We start from the raw sequence: 15942 nt of genomic DNA, 5'->3' as shown, positions 1-15942 counted from the left end.
TGCACCTCCCGTTCAAAAGAATTCAACCTCTGCATCATTGTGTTGTTGTTCCAAGTCTTGCGCCAGTCACGGAAATGCTTGACCGTGGATTCCTGAGGTAGGGGGTTCAATGACGAGATCTGGAACGTTTTCTGTGTCTGGTGAGCAACGGCGGGCTGAGAACGACCCAGGGACGGTGTGACATTCAGGGACCGGCCTCGGAGACAGCGAATCACTATAATGACGTCATCAGATTGTTGTGAGAGTTCACACTCAGTGTGGGAATGCACATCCTGTGTTGCTTGTTCGTTGGTCATGTCCTCCAGTACCTGACATCGTATTACGGAGTCGGCATACTTCTGCATCGCATTTTCTAAAGTGTCAGCCAGATTCTCTGCGACGGAAAGTTCGCTAGCATCGATCTGTGGGGCTGCTAAGCGTAGATTTTCAGCCTGTTGCCGGGCACTCCCTAACAATCTCTTGACCCGTGCATAACACTGACCGCGACTTCTCCTCGCTGCTATAGTTTCAGGCGACGCCATCTTACTAGGTTGAGACATCACATGTTAGGCCTAAAATCACAATCTCGGTAATCCTTGAATTATCCTCGTTCCAAAGGTGTTAGCCTTGTCCTGGCTTAATCCTGGGAATATTCCCTCCTGAACCTATTTTTATTACGTACGGGATTTGAATATTTTGTTGACACCTGATTTTTATACGCCCACATTTTCATGTGGACCTAAGGTCCCTGATTGTACGAAAAATCGCGTTTCTAGCTTGAGGTCCCTCTAGATGACACAATTATTATCCGATTTAAAAACACGTTAAAATATATCACTGTTACACCGTAATTTTGGTTGAGTTTGAATGTCATGAAAATTGGACCAAAACTGCCGAACAAAATGGTCGCCCCTCATACCCAATTAGTGTTAAATTTATGTTTATATCACAAAAATCTTGGTTGCTTTCGATAATTGCACATATCCGAACGTAACTTCCTGAATTATGTTTCTATATGCCCACGTGGAAATATGGTTGTATATTGCCGTGTCCCCCATCCATACGTACATACATCTGTCAATGCACAATTTCTTGTGAACACTCTACAGACTACTTTTATCATCTGGTTGTTTTGAAATTGATATATACTGATGTCCAAAAAAAAGTATACACACTAAAAGTTTGACTAAGTTTTGTTTAGATTAAAAACATTTGATAAAGCATTACTAAGTTTGTCTCTTACGTCCAATGTCAACATTTCTAAGCAAAATAAAAATGTGAAACAAATTGACATTCTACCCAAATACCGTATACCATGGAAAACCGACTTTGGTTGATGCAGCACAAAATGCACAGTGTATACTTTCTTTTGGACATTAGTATATGTTGATAACATCAGTGAGATGAAGAAACCTATTTAATTTTAATAATTTCCGTTTCTGTAGTTATGGCCCTTGATTTACAGTGTTGAACCTTGTGAATGTTCGAATAACAGAAGTTATCACCCGATCTGTATGAAATTTATATGCATTATTTGAATTAGTGAAACGAAAAAGCCTGTTGAATTTCAACAATTTCTATAAATTACAGAGTTGAGGCCCTTATTTCAGTTTGTAGAATCTTTGAACCTTCAAACAATCAAAAATATAATTTGATCTGTATGAAATTGTCTTGTAAATACCCCCAGTTATCTACAAAACATTGTATGAAAAATAGCTTTTTATATGCCCACATTGAAATGTGCTTGTATATTGTCGTTGCCCCTCGCCCGTCCTGTGTTAATATTCGATAGACTTTAAAATTATACATAGTATTTAAGGTCATGAGGCGAAGTAGCCTATTGATTTCCAATGATGTCTGGTAACTACTGCCAGAGTTATGTCCCTTTGAAAAATCCTGTGGACACAGTGTTTAAGGTCATGAGATGCCTGTTGATTTTCACCGATTTTCGATAATTACTGCCAGAGTTATGGCCCTTGACCTCTTTGAATAATCATGTAGAAGCTCTAGAGTTTAAAGCTAATAAGTTTACTGATTTCCGATAATTACTGCCAGAATTATGGCCCTTGATCATAATGTTTTTACCTTTATTATGCCTGCTAAAATCAATATGTCCGTCCAACAATAACATAGCTTGTAATGAAACAGATTGACTAAACGCATCCCGAGAAGTTAAATGGTTCATCTAATAGATAAACGCAGTAGATTAATAAACGAAATGTTGATTGATAAATGCCTCTCATATGATTTATACCGTCCATCTAATAAATAAATGCTATAGATAAACAATGAGACGTTGATTGATCGTGCCTCCCAGAGAAAGTACATGGTGAATTACACATTCAACCAAACGATAGTACCAAGTATATGAATTTTGGAGTTCTCAAACAATTTTTATACGCCCACATTTTCATGTGGACGTATTATGCCGTCGCCCCTGTCCGTCCGGACGTCCACAATTTGTTTGTGGACACTCTACAGGTCACAATTCTTATTTGATTTTGACGAAACTTGAAATATAGGTTTATCTCCAAAAGATCTTGACTGCTTTCGATATTGGCATGTATCGGATCGAAACTTCATGGATTATGGCCCCTGTTTTTACGAAAAATCACGTTTTTAGCTTGTGGACCCTATAGAGGTCACAATTTTTATCCGATTTTGTTGAAACTTGAAATGTAGGTTTATAACCTAAAGATCTTGGTTCCTTTCGATATTCACGCATATCGGACAGTAACTTCCTGAATTATGGCCCCTGATTGTACGAAAAATCGCGTTTTTAGCTTGTGGACCCTATAGAGGTCATAATTTTTATCCGATTTAAAAAACCGTATTATTATATCACCGTTACACCCTAAGGACAACTGAGTTCGAATATCGTTAAAATCGTATCAAAATTGACAGAGAAAATGGCCGCCTTTCGTTCTCAAATAGCGTAAAAATATGTTATATCAAGGTTGTGGGCCCTATAGAGGTCACAATTTTTATCCGATTTCGTTGAAACTTGAAATGTAAGTTTATAACCTAAAGATCTCGGTTCCTTTCGATATTTTTTTTTTTCGCGGGAGCCTATTTCTCCATGATCGAAAACAGATATCGATCTGGAACCAAATTTTCTATTGGGAAACCATGTGGTGGCTACTTGATAAAACAATTTTAAAACTTCTGGGCATACCGGAAGTAACCGAATTTTGTACTTTTTTCCGGAATTGAAAATCGGCCGTGGTTTCGTCAATTCTTTACCTATTTTCAAACAAATGACATTTTTGGAAACCCCTAATCTTTTCCGAGATAATGGCTATCTCACATTTTTCAATTTCAAACATTCATCTATGACTCTGTCACATCCGACATCGTGCGGGATCGTTACAATAATTCGGATCACACAGCGTTTCGGAATACCGAGCTTTCTCCAAAACCGGAAATACTGTAACTTCGAAAACCGGAAGTATTTTTATATTGTAGCTTCGAATCACCAGAATGCTATTCCCTTTATAAATGATAAACTTTTCTGTACTTTCAAAATTTTATTATATTAAATAATTAACAATAACAATGCATGCGTACAATATATTCATAAAATCGTTTACATGTAATATCAATGCATGCGTACAATATATTTATAAATATCAATGCATGTAATCGTTTAAAGTAGTTTGCTTAGTTAAGATTACCGGAAGCATATCGTAAGGCGGAGTCCTGGGCAACATCTTCTAACAAATGAATTGTTGTGATCATCTTTTCGTCCTTAATCTGTGCGAAGTGTTTATTGTTGTTGGGCATGGTAGGAATTTTGAATAGGTCAAGTCTGTCGTTAATGTTTATTCTTCATCGTCCCCGTCTTAGTCAATTGTCATTTATAATCTGTCGTATGTCCAGTTTTTCAAGCCAATCAAAGTAAACGGCACCTGTCATCCAAGCTTTGCGATTGGCCGACCAAATGACTGGCAGGTAGATCTTGTCCACTCCCTTAAAACAACTCAAGTTCACTGCTTTACCGATCAAAGTAATCAACACAGTTTTAATCTCACCGATAATTGATTGGTGATTACTTGTTAATCTTTTCTGGCTTCACACCCATTGAGTTTTAATCTCACCGATAATTGGATGCTTCACACCCACCGTTTGAAGTACGGATTATACGGTGTCGATTCAATGGAAATTATGTGACGGGGCGGCTGATTGATTTCGGAATCCGGAACATACAGAATTCAGATTTACCAGCGATTTTTGGGCTGAAGTAATAAGGAAATAAATCGGGACATGAAAATCATACCGGATGTCACAGCAATCCGGAGTGATCAGAGATCGGATGTGACAGAGTCCACTGTACGTTGTTTACGAGACAATTTTTGTCATTTTTCAAAATTGTCAAATTTGACCTACATTTTTGGATACCTGAAGACCATCCGATTCCAGAAATATAAGATTCATTCCGAGTTATCGCCCTTTATTTTTCGATTTTTTTCGAATTTTCTGCCCATTTCCCAACCCTTATATTTTTGGAAAGGATAAATCGATAGTTCTGAAAGTCGTGGAACATAAAGCTATATAGTCAGACCGCTGCATAAAGCAATTTCAAAAACGATCCGGAAACCGGAAGTAGTCGAAATAATGATAGATATTTCTAAAAAAAAAAGCAAAAAATGGGTGTTTTGGGGAAAAACTCAATTTCTCCGTTCAGTATCAATGGATTAAACGAATTAAGCTTTTGTTGAGTGGCCTGAGGAATGGACTGTCGTATGATGCCCGATTTATACGGATACTATGAACAGGCAGCAAAATATGGCATGCTGAAAATCACGTATTTTCTAATTTGGAGCGTTTTTGGACGCCTTTATCTCAAAAACTTAACCTACAATTTTTTTTAAACTTTCTCTATCGAGAGTCCTTTCGGTAGTCTTGTGCATGAAAACATCCAATAAGTCTTTGAAATGTCTGGAATAGGATAAAAAAGGGACTGAAAATCGAAAAAAGTAAAAAAAAACGTAAAATTTTGGAAAATGCTATATTATTTTATTATTTAATCAGATTTTTATGAAAAGGTTACACATTCAGATAGCTGACCTAATTACGATTCTAACAATGTATAATATGTATTGAGTTATTGAAATTTAATTTTCGATATTTTGACATTTTTGCATTTTTGGCACCTTTGAACATAGGATTTCTCAAGGTCATTTTATCTGATCAGATAATGTAATATATCATTACAGAGCACTGCCGCTATTTAATTGCCCAAACTGGTTATTAAAACTATTCCGACAATAATCTCCATACCGGAAGTATTCAAAAAATGAAAAAAAAAGGTTAAAAAATTGTCGCTCTTGCGAAAAGCTGGATTTCTCGGTCAGATATTACCGGACCAAAAGAAGTAAAGTGTCTTTGGATAGCCCCATTAATGGACTATTATATGGCATCTCAATGGTACGATTTCGATGGTTAGAAAATAAATTGTGGTACGCCGAAAATCTAGTATTTTTCTGTTTTTGGAGCCTTTTTAGACGTCTTTTTCTCGAAAACGACAACTCCGATTTTTCTGAAACTTTTTTAACGCAGAGTCCTATGGGTGGGCTATGGCGTGAGTCCAACAATAAAAGCATTGAAATAACATAAGTGGTCCAAAAAGAGCCTCAATCTTGGAAAAAAGTTGAAAAATCATTAGATTACTGAAAATGATCTTCTAATTTTCTTTCTTTGGAAAACAGCTGAATGGATTATTCTGAAACTTCTTGTACAGAAGGTAAGGTAACCAAACAACTTGTTAAAGCTATCCCGACAATGATAAAAAAAACGAAAGTAGTCAAAAAAATTTCGGATATTTTGAGAGAAAAAAAACGTAAAAATTAAAAAAATGGAGATCTTGCGAAAAAAGTGATTACTACGCCAGATTTCACCGAATCAAAACAACTAAAGTGTCATTGGATAGTTCGAACAATGGACAATCTTATGAGATCTAAATGGTAAAAATTCGCGGGTTAGGCAATATATAATGGAACGCTGAAAATCTATTATTTTCCTTTTTGGAGCATATTCATGCGCTTTTATTTCGAAAACTTCTCTTATTTCCTTTCTTAAACTTCTGTTACTTAGAGTCCTAACGGTGGTCTATGGTGTGAATCCAAATTTAAAAGCCTCAATATAGTATAAATGGCCCAAAAGGGCCACAATCTTTGAAAAGAAGTCGAAAAATCGTTATATCTGTAAATCTGCTTCTAATGGTATAAGGGAGGTAAAACTGTCCAATGGATCTTTCTGAAACTTCTGGTACAGGAAATTAAGTTCCCATACCACTTAAATCTATCCCGATAATGATCCGTAAACAGGAAGTAGTCAAATAAATATTCGATATTTAAAAAAAAAAGACAGTAAAAAAAATCGGTGCTCTTGCAACAATCGGGATTTCACCGTCGGGTGTGACCGGATCAAAACATCTAAAGTATCGTTTGGTAGCTCGATAAATGTGCTATTGTATGACATGCTTCCTGTCTGATTCCTGAAAGCCGGTTCAGTGCTGCTTGCAGGTCTAGTTTTTATCCAATTTAAAAAAACGTATTATTATATCACCGTTACACCCTAAGGACGACTGAGTTTGAATTTCATCAAAATAGGCCCAAAACTGACAGACAAAATGGCCGCCGTTCGTTCTCAAATAGGGTAAAAATATGGTATATCAAGGTTGTGGACCCTATAGAGGTCACAATTTTTATCCGATTTTGTTGAAACTTGAAATGTAAGTTTATAACCCAAAGATCTCGGTTCCTTTCGATATTTGCGCATATCGAATTGTAATTTCCTGAATTATGGCCCTTGATTGTAGGAAAAATCACTTTCTTTTTAGCTTGTTCTCTATCCATCTCTCGAAAATGTGGGCGTATCCTGCCTGGCAGCCGCTGGTTAACGATTATCAAATGATAATTTGAAAGTAAACCATATGTATACTTTCTCAGGTTAAAAACACCAGAACTACAGTAATAGGTAGTAGGTACCCCTAGGAAAATATTTCGACCATTTTTATACGCCCACATTTTCATGTGGACGTATTATGCCGTTGCCCCTGTCCGTCCGTCCGTCCACAATTTGTTTGTGGACACTCTAGAGATCACAATTCTTATCCGATTTTGACGAAACATGAAATATAGGTTTATCTCCAAAAGATCTCGGCTGATTTCGATATTGGCATGTATCGGATCGAAACTTCATGGATTATGGCCCCTGTTTGTACGAAAAATCACATTTTTAGCTTGTGGACCCTATAGAGGTCACAATTTTTATCCTATTTTGTTGAAACTTGTAATGTAAGTTTATAACCCAAAGATCTCGGTTCCTTTCGATATTCGCGCATATCGGACCATAACTTCCTGAATTATGGCCCCTGATTGTACGCAAAATCACGTTTTTAGCTTGTGGACCCTATAGAAGTCATAATTTTTATCCGATTTAAAAACCCGTATTATTATATCACCGTTACACCCTAAGGAGGACTGAGTTCAAATTTCGTGAAATTCGGCCCAAAATTGACAGACAAAATGGCCGCCGTTCGTTCTCAAATATCGTAAGAATATGGTATATCAAGGTTGTGGACCCTATAGAGGTCACAATTTTTATCCGATTTTGTTGAAACTTGAAATGTAAGTTTATAACCTAAAGATCTCGGTTCCTTTCGATATTCGCGCATATTGGACCCTAACTTCCTGAATTATGGCCCTGATTGTACGAAAAATCGCGTTTTTAGCTTGTGGACCCTATATAGGTCATAATTTTTATCCGATTTAAAAAATCGTATTATTATATCACCGTTACACCCTAAGGACGACTGAGTTCGAATTACGTGAAAATCGGATCAAAATTGACAAACAAAATGGCGCCGTTCTTTCTCAAATAGCGTAAAAATATGGTATATCAAGGTTGTGGACCCTATAGAGGTCACAATTTTTATCCGATTTTGTTGAAACTTGAAATGTAAGTTTATAACCCCAAGATCTCGGTTCCTTTCGATATTCGCGCATATTGGACCATTACTTCCTGAATTATGGCCCCTGATTGTACGAAAAATCGCATTTTTAGCTTGTGGACCCTATAGAGGTCATAATTTTTATCCGATTTAAAAAAACGTATTATTATATCACCGTTACACCCTAAGGACAGCTGAGGTCAAATTTTGTGACAATAGGCTTAAAATTGACAGACAAAATGGCCGCCGTTCGTTCTTAAATAGGGTAAAAATATGGTATATCAAGGTTGTGGACCCTATAGAGGTCACAATTTTCATCCGATTTTGTTGAAGCTTGAAATGTAAGTTTATAACCCAAAGATCTCGGTTCCTTTTGATATTCGTGCATATCAGAACGTAACTTCCTGGATTATGGCCCCTGATTGTACGAAAAATTGCGTTTTAAGCTTGTGGACGCTATAGAGGTCATAATTTTTATCTGATTTAAAAAAAACATATTATCATATCACCGTTACACCCTAAGGACGACTACGTTCGAATTACGTGAAAATCGGATCAAAATTGACAAACAAAATGGGCACCGTTCTTTCTCAAATAGCGTAAAAATATGGTACATCATAATTTTTATCCGATTTAAAAAAACATATTATCATATCACCGTTACACCCTAAGGACGACTACGTTCGAATTTCGTGAAAATCGGTCCAAAACTGACAGACAAAATGGCCGCCCTTCGTTCTCAAATAGCGTAAAAATATGGTATATCAAGGTTGTGGACCCTAAAGAGATAGAGGTCACAATTTCTATCTGATTTTGTTGAAACTTGAAATGTAAGTTTATAACCCAAAGATCTCGGTTCCTTTCGATATTTGCACATATCGAATTGTAATTTCCTGAATTATGGCCCTTGATTGTAGGAAAAATCACTTTCTTGTTGGCTTGTTCTCTATCCATCTCTCGAAAATGTGGGCGTATCCTGCCTGGCAGCCGCTGGTTGTATTAATATAAAAAATTTGGGATCCTTCAGGACTAAATCTTATAAAATTGTATAGCCGTTGAAATGTAAGTTTATAACCCAAAGATCTCGGTTCCTTTCGATATTCGCGCATATAAGACCGTAACTTCCTGAATTATGGCCCCTGATTGTTCGATAAATCGCGTTTTTAGCTTGTGGACCCTATAGAGGTCATAATTTTTATCCGATTTAAAAAAACGTATTATGATATCACCGTTACACACTAAGGACGGCTGAGTTCGAATTTCGTAAAAATCGTCCCAAAACTGACAGACAAAATGGCCGTCCCTCGTTCTCAAATTGCGTAAAAATATGGTATATCAAGGTTGTGGACCCTATAGAGGTCACAATTTTTATCCGATTTTGTTGAAACTTGAAATGTAAGTTTATAACCCAAAGATCTCGGTTCCTTTCGATATTTGCACATATCGAATTGTAATTTCCTGAATTATGGCCCTTGATTGTAGGAAAAATCACTTTCTTGTTAGTTTGTTCTCCATCCATCTCTCGAAAATGTGGGCGTATCCTGCCTGTCACCCGCTGGTTGTATTAATATAAAAAATTTGTGGATCCTTCAGGACTAAATCTTATAAAAATGTATAGCCGTTCGATGCAAAAGTTCTTAAATGTGAATCCATTTCGATTAAAAATATTCCCGGCCGCCCCTCGTTCTCAAATTGCGTAAAAATATGGTATATCAAGGTTGTGGACCCTATAGAGGTCACAATTTTTATCCGATTTTGTTGAAACTTGCAATGTAAGTTTATAACCCAGAGATCTCGGTTCCTTTTCGATATTTGCACATATCGAATTGTAATTTCCTGAATTATGGCCCTTGATTGTAGGAAAAATCACTTTCTTGTTAGCTTGTTCTCTATCCATCTCTCGAAAATGTGGGCGTATCCTGCCTGGCAGCCGCTGGTTGTATTAATATAAAAAATTTGGGATCCTTCAGGACTAAATCTTGTAAAATTGTATAGCCGTTTTATGCAAAAGTTCTTAAATGTGAATCCATTTCGATTAAAAATTGTTCAAAGAATATCCTGCAAGTGACATATCATTTATGTCTCAGTCGAGATCAGTCATTGAAAGCCCAATTATTTGTATCGTAACATTTCTACTAACATATCAGCCTTCTAAATGATTTGATCGGCTTTTTTGGAGGATGTAGGCTGGCATGGGCTATTTCCGAGTAGGATAGTAGATGCCATTTCTCTTGGGAGAGCTTACTAAATTCAACAATGGTTTGTGCGTGTGTCTGTGTGCCGCCTACAGGCCACAATTCTTAATCGATTGTCTTGAAAAAATTTTGTATGAATTCCTTATACCCTATGGATGATCCCTATTGTTTTTGATGCATGCCCAATCCCCAGGGGCAGAGGAACGCCCATTTCTTGTATTTGTTTGTTTGTCGTCTACAGGCCGCATTTCTTAACTTATCATCTTGAAACTTTGCATACTTATTCTTTGTACCCAAAGGAACATTCCTATCATTTGGGGTGCATGCCCAACCCCCAGGGGCAGAGCCACGCCCATTTCTTGTATTTGTTTGTTTGTCGTCTACAGGCCGCATTACTTAATGTATCATCATGAAGCTTTGCATACTTATTCTTTGTACCCTAAGGAACATCCCTATCGTTTGGGCTGCATGCCCAACCCCCAGGGGCAGAGCCTCGCCCATTTTCTTTTTGTGTGTCTGTGTGTTGCCTACAGACGACAATTCTTAAACGATTGGCTTGAAAAAATTTCGTATAAATTCCTTATTCCCTAAGGATGATCCCTATTGTTTTTGGTGCATGCCCGACCCCCTGGGACAGAGCCACGCCCATTTCTTGTATTTATTTGTTTGTCATCTACAGGACGCAATTCTTAACAGATCATTTTGAAACTTTCCATACCTATTCTTTATACCCTAAGGATGCCCCTTTTTTTTTTGGTGATTGCCCAACTCCCAGGGACAAAGCCACACTCATTTTTTCTTTGTGTCTCTTTGAGTTGCTTTCAGGCCACGATTCCTAATGGATTGTCTTTGAACTTGGGATATGTATTCCTTATAGCCTAAGGACGACAACTGCGTGTCCCGACCCCCAGGGGCAGAGCCACGCCCAATTTTTGTGTTTATCGTTTACAGCTTGGAGTTCTGAATGGATGAACTTTGTACTTGGCATATGTATTCCTTATAGCTTAAGGGCGTCAACTATTGATTTTGGTGAATGCCCCGACCCCCAGGGGCAGAACCACGCCCAATTTTTGCCTTTAGCGCCCGAAGGCCACAATTCTGAATGGATTATCTTTGAACTTGGAATACTTATTCCTTATACCCAAAGGACGGCAACTATTGATGTCATTTCAAAAACAGTGTGGTACCTATTTGTATTGTTTCATATCCAACCCCCCGGGGCAGAGCCACACTCATTTTGTGTATTTATAGTCTACATGCTGCAATTCTGAATGAATCATCTTGGAACTTGGCATATTTATTCCTTATACCGTAAAGACAGCAACTATTTATTTTGGTGCTTGTCATGACCTCCTGGGGCAGTGTCACACCCATGTTTTGTTAGTATTTTGTCTGTAAATTTGGCAAAACAAACCCAACGCCTAGCCTTCTTTGCCTCTTATATTACAGCCATTTCATATTTCATTCTCTTCATTTTAAAAAGTACCATATCAATCAATGCTGGAATGTGGACGTATATTGTGAACATTCACACCGTGTCAATGACTTTGGCATTATTCCAATATTTTCACGTTGTCACTTACGGCTGATAATTTTATGATATGGAGTGTGAAATGGAATCCGATTTTGTATGATTTACTCAATGCCAGACATATCGCGGAATATGATTTTAATGTCGAAGGAATCAACTATTTATATATTTTTTGGGACGTTATGATGCGAAGAATAGTATACTCAAGCCGAGTTCAAGCGTGTTGGACGCCATCTTGGACACACTTCCCGACAGACGATACCACCAAACTTATGGATAATAATTCTAGACTTTGCAAAGCTAAATTGAATCAAAACTTTTAGGATTTGATACAAGCTACATAGAGGAATATTACATTGTCGAAGATGTCAACTATATATTTTTATTTTCGACGCAATGAAGCAAAGAAGACGACAATTACCGTCATATATCCGAACGCAGAAATGCTGATAGCGATGAAGTTTTTATGATATTTTTTTTTAAAAGTTATATTATATTTATATTTACTTTGAACACTGCTGCCATGAGACTATATTTGCGTTCTATGTTTTTAAAAAAAATAAATTCTTAGAGAATACTTGTTCACATTATTGTACCATTATGAAAGAGAAAAGTCATAATTTTAGTGGAACTGACTTTTCAATAATATTTATAGTAATATAATTACCACTTTGTACAATTGAATTTTATATCATTGGATAGAACACCACAATCTGTACATTTTTGTAACAGAGCATTTCTTTTTATAGAAAATATTTTTTTAGTTATTTGCAATTTTGTAGAGGGTATTAGGATTAACAATAATCGACTAATTGGCTTAGGGAGATGGGCCCTGCTGATTTAATGAGCTTAGGGGTTGGTAGCTACATGTAATCTTCATTGGCTCTAGGGTTAAATGGGTTAAAAACTTAAGCATCTATCGTGTTCACAAGGTTTTGGCAAAGAGGGGATAACACAAACAATAGAAATAAATGGGTTTTACTGATTTAAACTTATCAGTACATCGATCATATATATTTATTTACATATTCATATTTATTGTAGATTGTTTTATGTTGTACAATTGTTTTATTAACAGGATAAATTATCATCAGCTGATGTAGCAATATTTGGAACTGTATATCCTTTAATGATGGCATTATTACTAAAAGGTTTGTGTTCTATTTAGTCCATCAGATCAAACATCCAAAGGGCATGTTGTCAAGTCTGTCCGTCATTAGTCCAGTGTTACAGGGCTTCTACTTCAAAATTTGGACTGTCAGTCATTTTTATACGCCCACATTTTCATGTGAACGCATATTGTCGTCGCCCCTGTCCGTCCGTCCACAATTGTTTGTGAACAGTCTACAGGTCACAATTTTTATCCGATTTCAATGAAACTTGAAATAAAGGTTTACCACCCAAAGATCTCGGTTCGTTTCGATATTGGCATGTATCGGTCTGTAACTTCATGGGTTATGGTCCCTGATTGTACGAAAAATAACGTTTTCATCTTGTGAACACTATAGAGGTCACAATTTTTATCCGATTGGGTTTAAACATGAAATGTATGCTTATAACCCAAAGATCTCGGTTCCTTTCGATATTCGCGCATATCGGAACATAACTTCCTGAATTATGGCCCCTGATTGTACGAAAAATCGCTTTTTATACGCCCACATTGAAATGTGGTCGTATATTGTCGTTGCCCCCGTCCGTCCGTCGGTCCGGCGTCCACAATTGCTTGTGGACGCTCTAGAGGCTAAAGTTAATATCCCATTGACTTTAAATTTATATACAGTGTTTAAGGCCATGAGACGAAGAAGCCTATTGATTTTCAGCGATTTCCGATAATTACTGCCAGAGTTATGACCCTTGATCACTTTGAAAAATCTTGTGGACGCTCTAGAGGCTAAAGTTAATATCCGATTGAATTCAGATTGATACCGAAATTTAAGGTCTTGAAACGAACAAGTATATTGATTTTCAATGAATCATTACGACTTGAACAGCTAAAGTTTCGTTTAAGGTCATGAGACGAAGAATCCTATTGATTTTCAGCGATTTCCGATAATTTTTTCCAGAGTTATGGCCCTTGATCACTTTGAAAATCTTGTGGACGCTCTAGAGGCTAAAGTTAATATCCGATTGACTTCAGATTGATACACAGAATTTAAGGTCTTGAGACGAACAAGTATATTGATTTTCAATGAATCTTTATGACTTGAACAGCTAAAGTTTCGTATACTAAACGTTGGCATGGGGCAGAACAAATTCTAATGAGTTGTTACTCTTAATCAGATTTTAATGTATTATAAATGTTTCATTACCGAAAAAAAGTAAAAATATGCGACAACTCTTGTTGACTGCCCGGACTATATAGCTGCTGTGGGCGTATGTTTCATTGCCTGGCAACCTATCTTTTAGCTTTGGTTGAGTTCAAATTTCTTGAAAATCGGACCGAAACTGCAGGACAAAATGGCCGCCCCTCATACACAGTTAGTGTAAACATCTGGTATATCAAAGAGGTCACAATTTTGATCCGATTTTGATGAAACTTGAAATGCATGTTTATAACCCATTGGATGGCCGAATGGATAGCACGCGCGCTCTGTATCATACGGTCTGTCATTGATTGGTTTATAACCAAAAGATTTTGGTTTCTTTTAATATTTTCACATATCCGTTTGTAACTTCCTGAATTATGGCCCTTGAGTGTATGAAAAATCGCGTTTTTAGCTAGTGGTCCCTACAGAGGTCACAATTTTTGTCTGATTAAAAAAAACGTGTGGATATATCACAGTTATAGACTAAAGATGATTGACATGCGCCCATCATGCTCATGCCACGCCTGTCCAACCTCGTGGGTTTTCTCCGGGTCCTCCGGTTTCCTCCCACTGCTAAAGACCCCTACGCGCAAGTGAATTATTGAAATAAAATTAAACCATATGTTAGTCCCGAAATGACCTAGTTTGTGGCGAGTGGACGTTAAACCCCATTAAAAAAAAAAAAAAAAAAAAAAAAAAATCATTATTAATATTATTTTTTCATTCTAATATCATTAGAAAGATAAATGAACGATCTTTCAATCGGTCGGGGGTGCTTTGTTGGCATTTTGAAATACCATGCATTTTTTGCAAGTTGAACGCTTCAATTCACGCAATCTTTTTTTTAGGCGATTTGTCAATATAGCACCCCCGACCGATTGAAAGTTCGTTTTATTGTCGTTTTGATGCTATTACAATCAACAATCGGAGCATGGTAAGTGCGCCCGCCAAGCAATTGAAAATGGTATACAATGAGCAATTTTGTCAAAAATAAATCGCGTAGTTTTGCCTTGTTATGACGTCATTTCAACACCAAAACTAAAATGTATTCCAAGTTCCTTAGACTCATATTAATAATAATAATAATAAGTTCTTTATTTTCAAAAGGGTGAAAAATTAGGCTTTGCAGCCTGTTTACAATTTTGCCCTTAAATGACAATAGACAAAACAAACATACACATATATTATACATACAAGGAAACTGAATAATGAAAATCTATTCTTTACATTCCAAATAACATCAAATGCAGAAACCGATAATGGTTTAAATTTAAATATACAGAATAGTTATATAACATTTTGGATATAATTATGCAGTGATTTTTTAAAAGTTGAGAGAACATGTAATGAGTTTAAATTATTTGGAAGTGAATTCCATAAAACTGGTCCATTATAACTAAGACTATGTTCAATGTGTTGAAAAACCTTTCTTCCGCGAAAAGTCAAAAATCACAACTTTGAGCCTCAATAAAAAAAAAAGTTTTCATCCGATTTTGAATCTGTAAAAAGTTTTGTGAGAAGAATGATGAGATCTACCTGAAAAGCTAATAAAATCAAATGTATAATCATAATCTCAAAATCACCTTTTCCACCTACTTGTAAAAGCACCTATTGGGGAAAAAAATCTCACGAATCACCAGAAATTATTCAGTTCCGTTTGGAATATCATGCCGCGTTAGTTGCAGCAGATGTAAATAATAAAAACTAACCTGATCCAATCGGAATAATTTTCTTCCATGTCATATATATTTCTTTACTGGTCTTCATGTTTATGCCACGATACGGCCTCCTGTCTTTTCCACATATTTCATGGAGAGAATGCTTGCATCCTTTTGGTGCACGCCATCTCAACCCCATTTTATACCGATGTGCAGGACATATTGTCTTTGAGTCCAAAAGAACTGATTCTGTATCGAAAATTCTGTAACGATATGCGAGGAGCTCCCATTCCAACTGTACGTCTCGTGCTGCTACATT

At 36.6% G+C, this 15942-nt stretch overlaps 1 protein-coding gene across 4 annotated transcripts in view; it reads left to right on the top strand.

Annotated features, from left to right (window-relative positions):
* LOC126820651 (methionine--tRNA ligase, cytoplasmic) overlaps nt 1-15942 on the top strand; it is a 299938-nt gene that overhangs the window by 63272 nt on the left and 220724 nt on the right. For all 4 annotated transcript variants that reach the window (XM_056101236.1, XM_050548738.2, XM_050548742.2 and 1 more), the window contains exon 5: nt 12738-12810. In XM_056101236.1, coding sequence (XP_055957211.1) covers nt 12738-12810 — 73 coding nt within the window. The remainder of the gene's footprint in view (nt 1-12737; nt 12811-15942) is intronic.

The sequence above is a fragment of the Patella vulgata genome, chromosome 5 (genome assembly GCF_932274485.2).
Source record: "Patella vulgata chromosome 5, xgPatVulg1.2, whole genome shotgun sequence".
Classification (NCBI taxonomy): domain Eukaryota; kingdom Metazoa; phylum Mollusca; class Gastropoda; family Patellidae; genus Patella; species Patella vulgata.
This window is presented reverse-complemented; position numbering and strand designations above follow the sequence as displayed.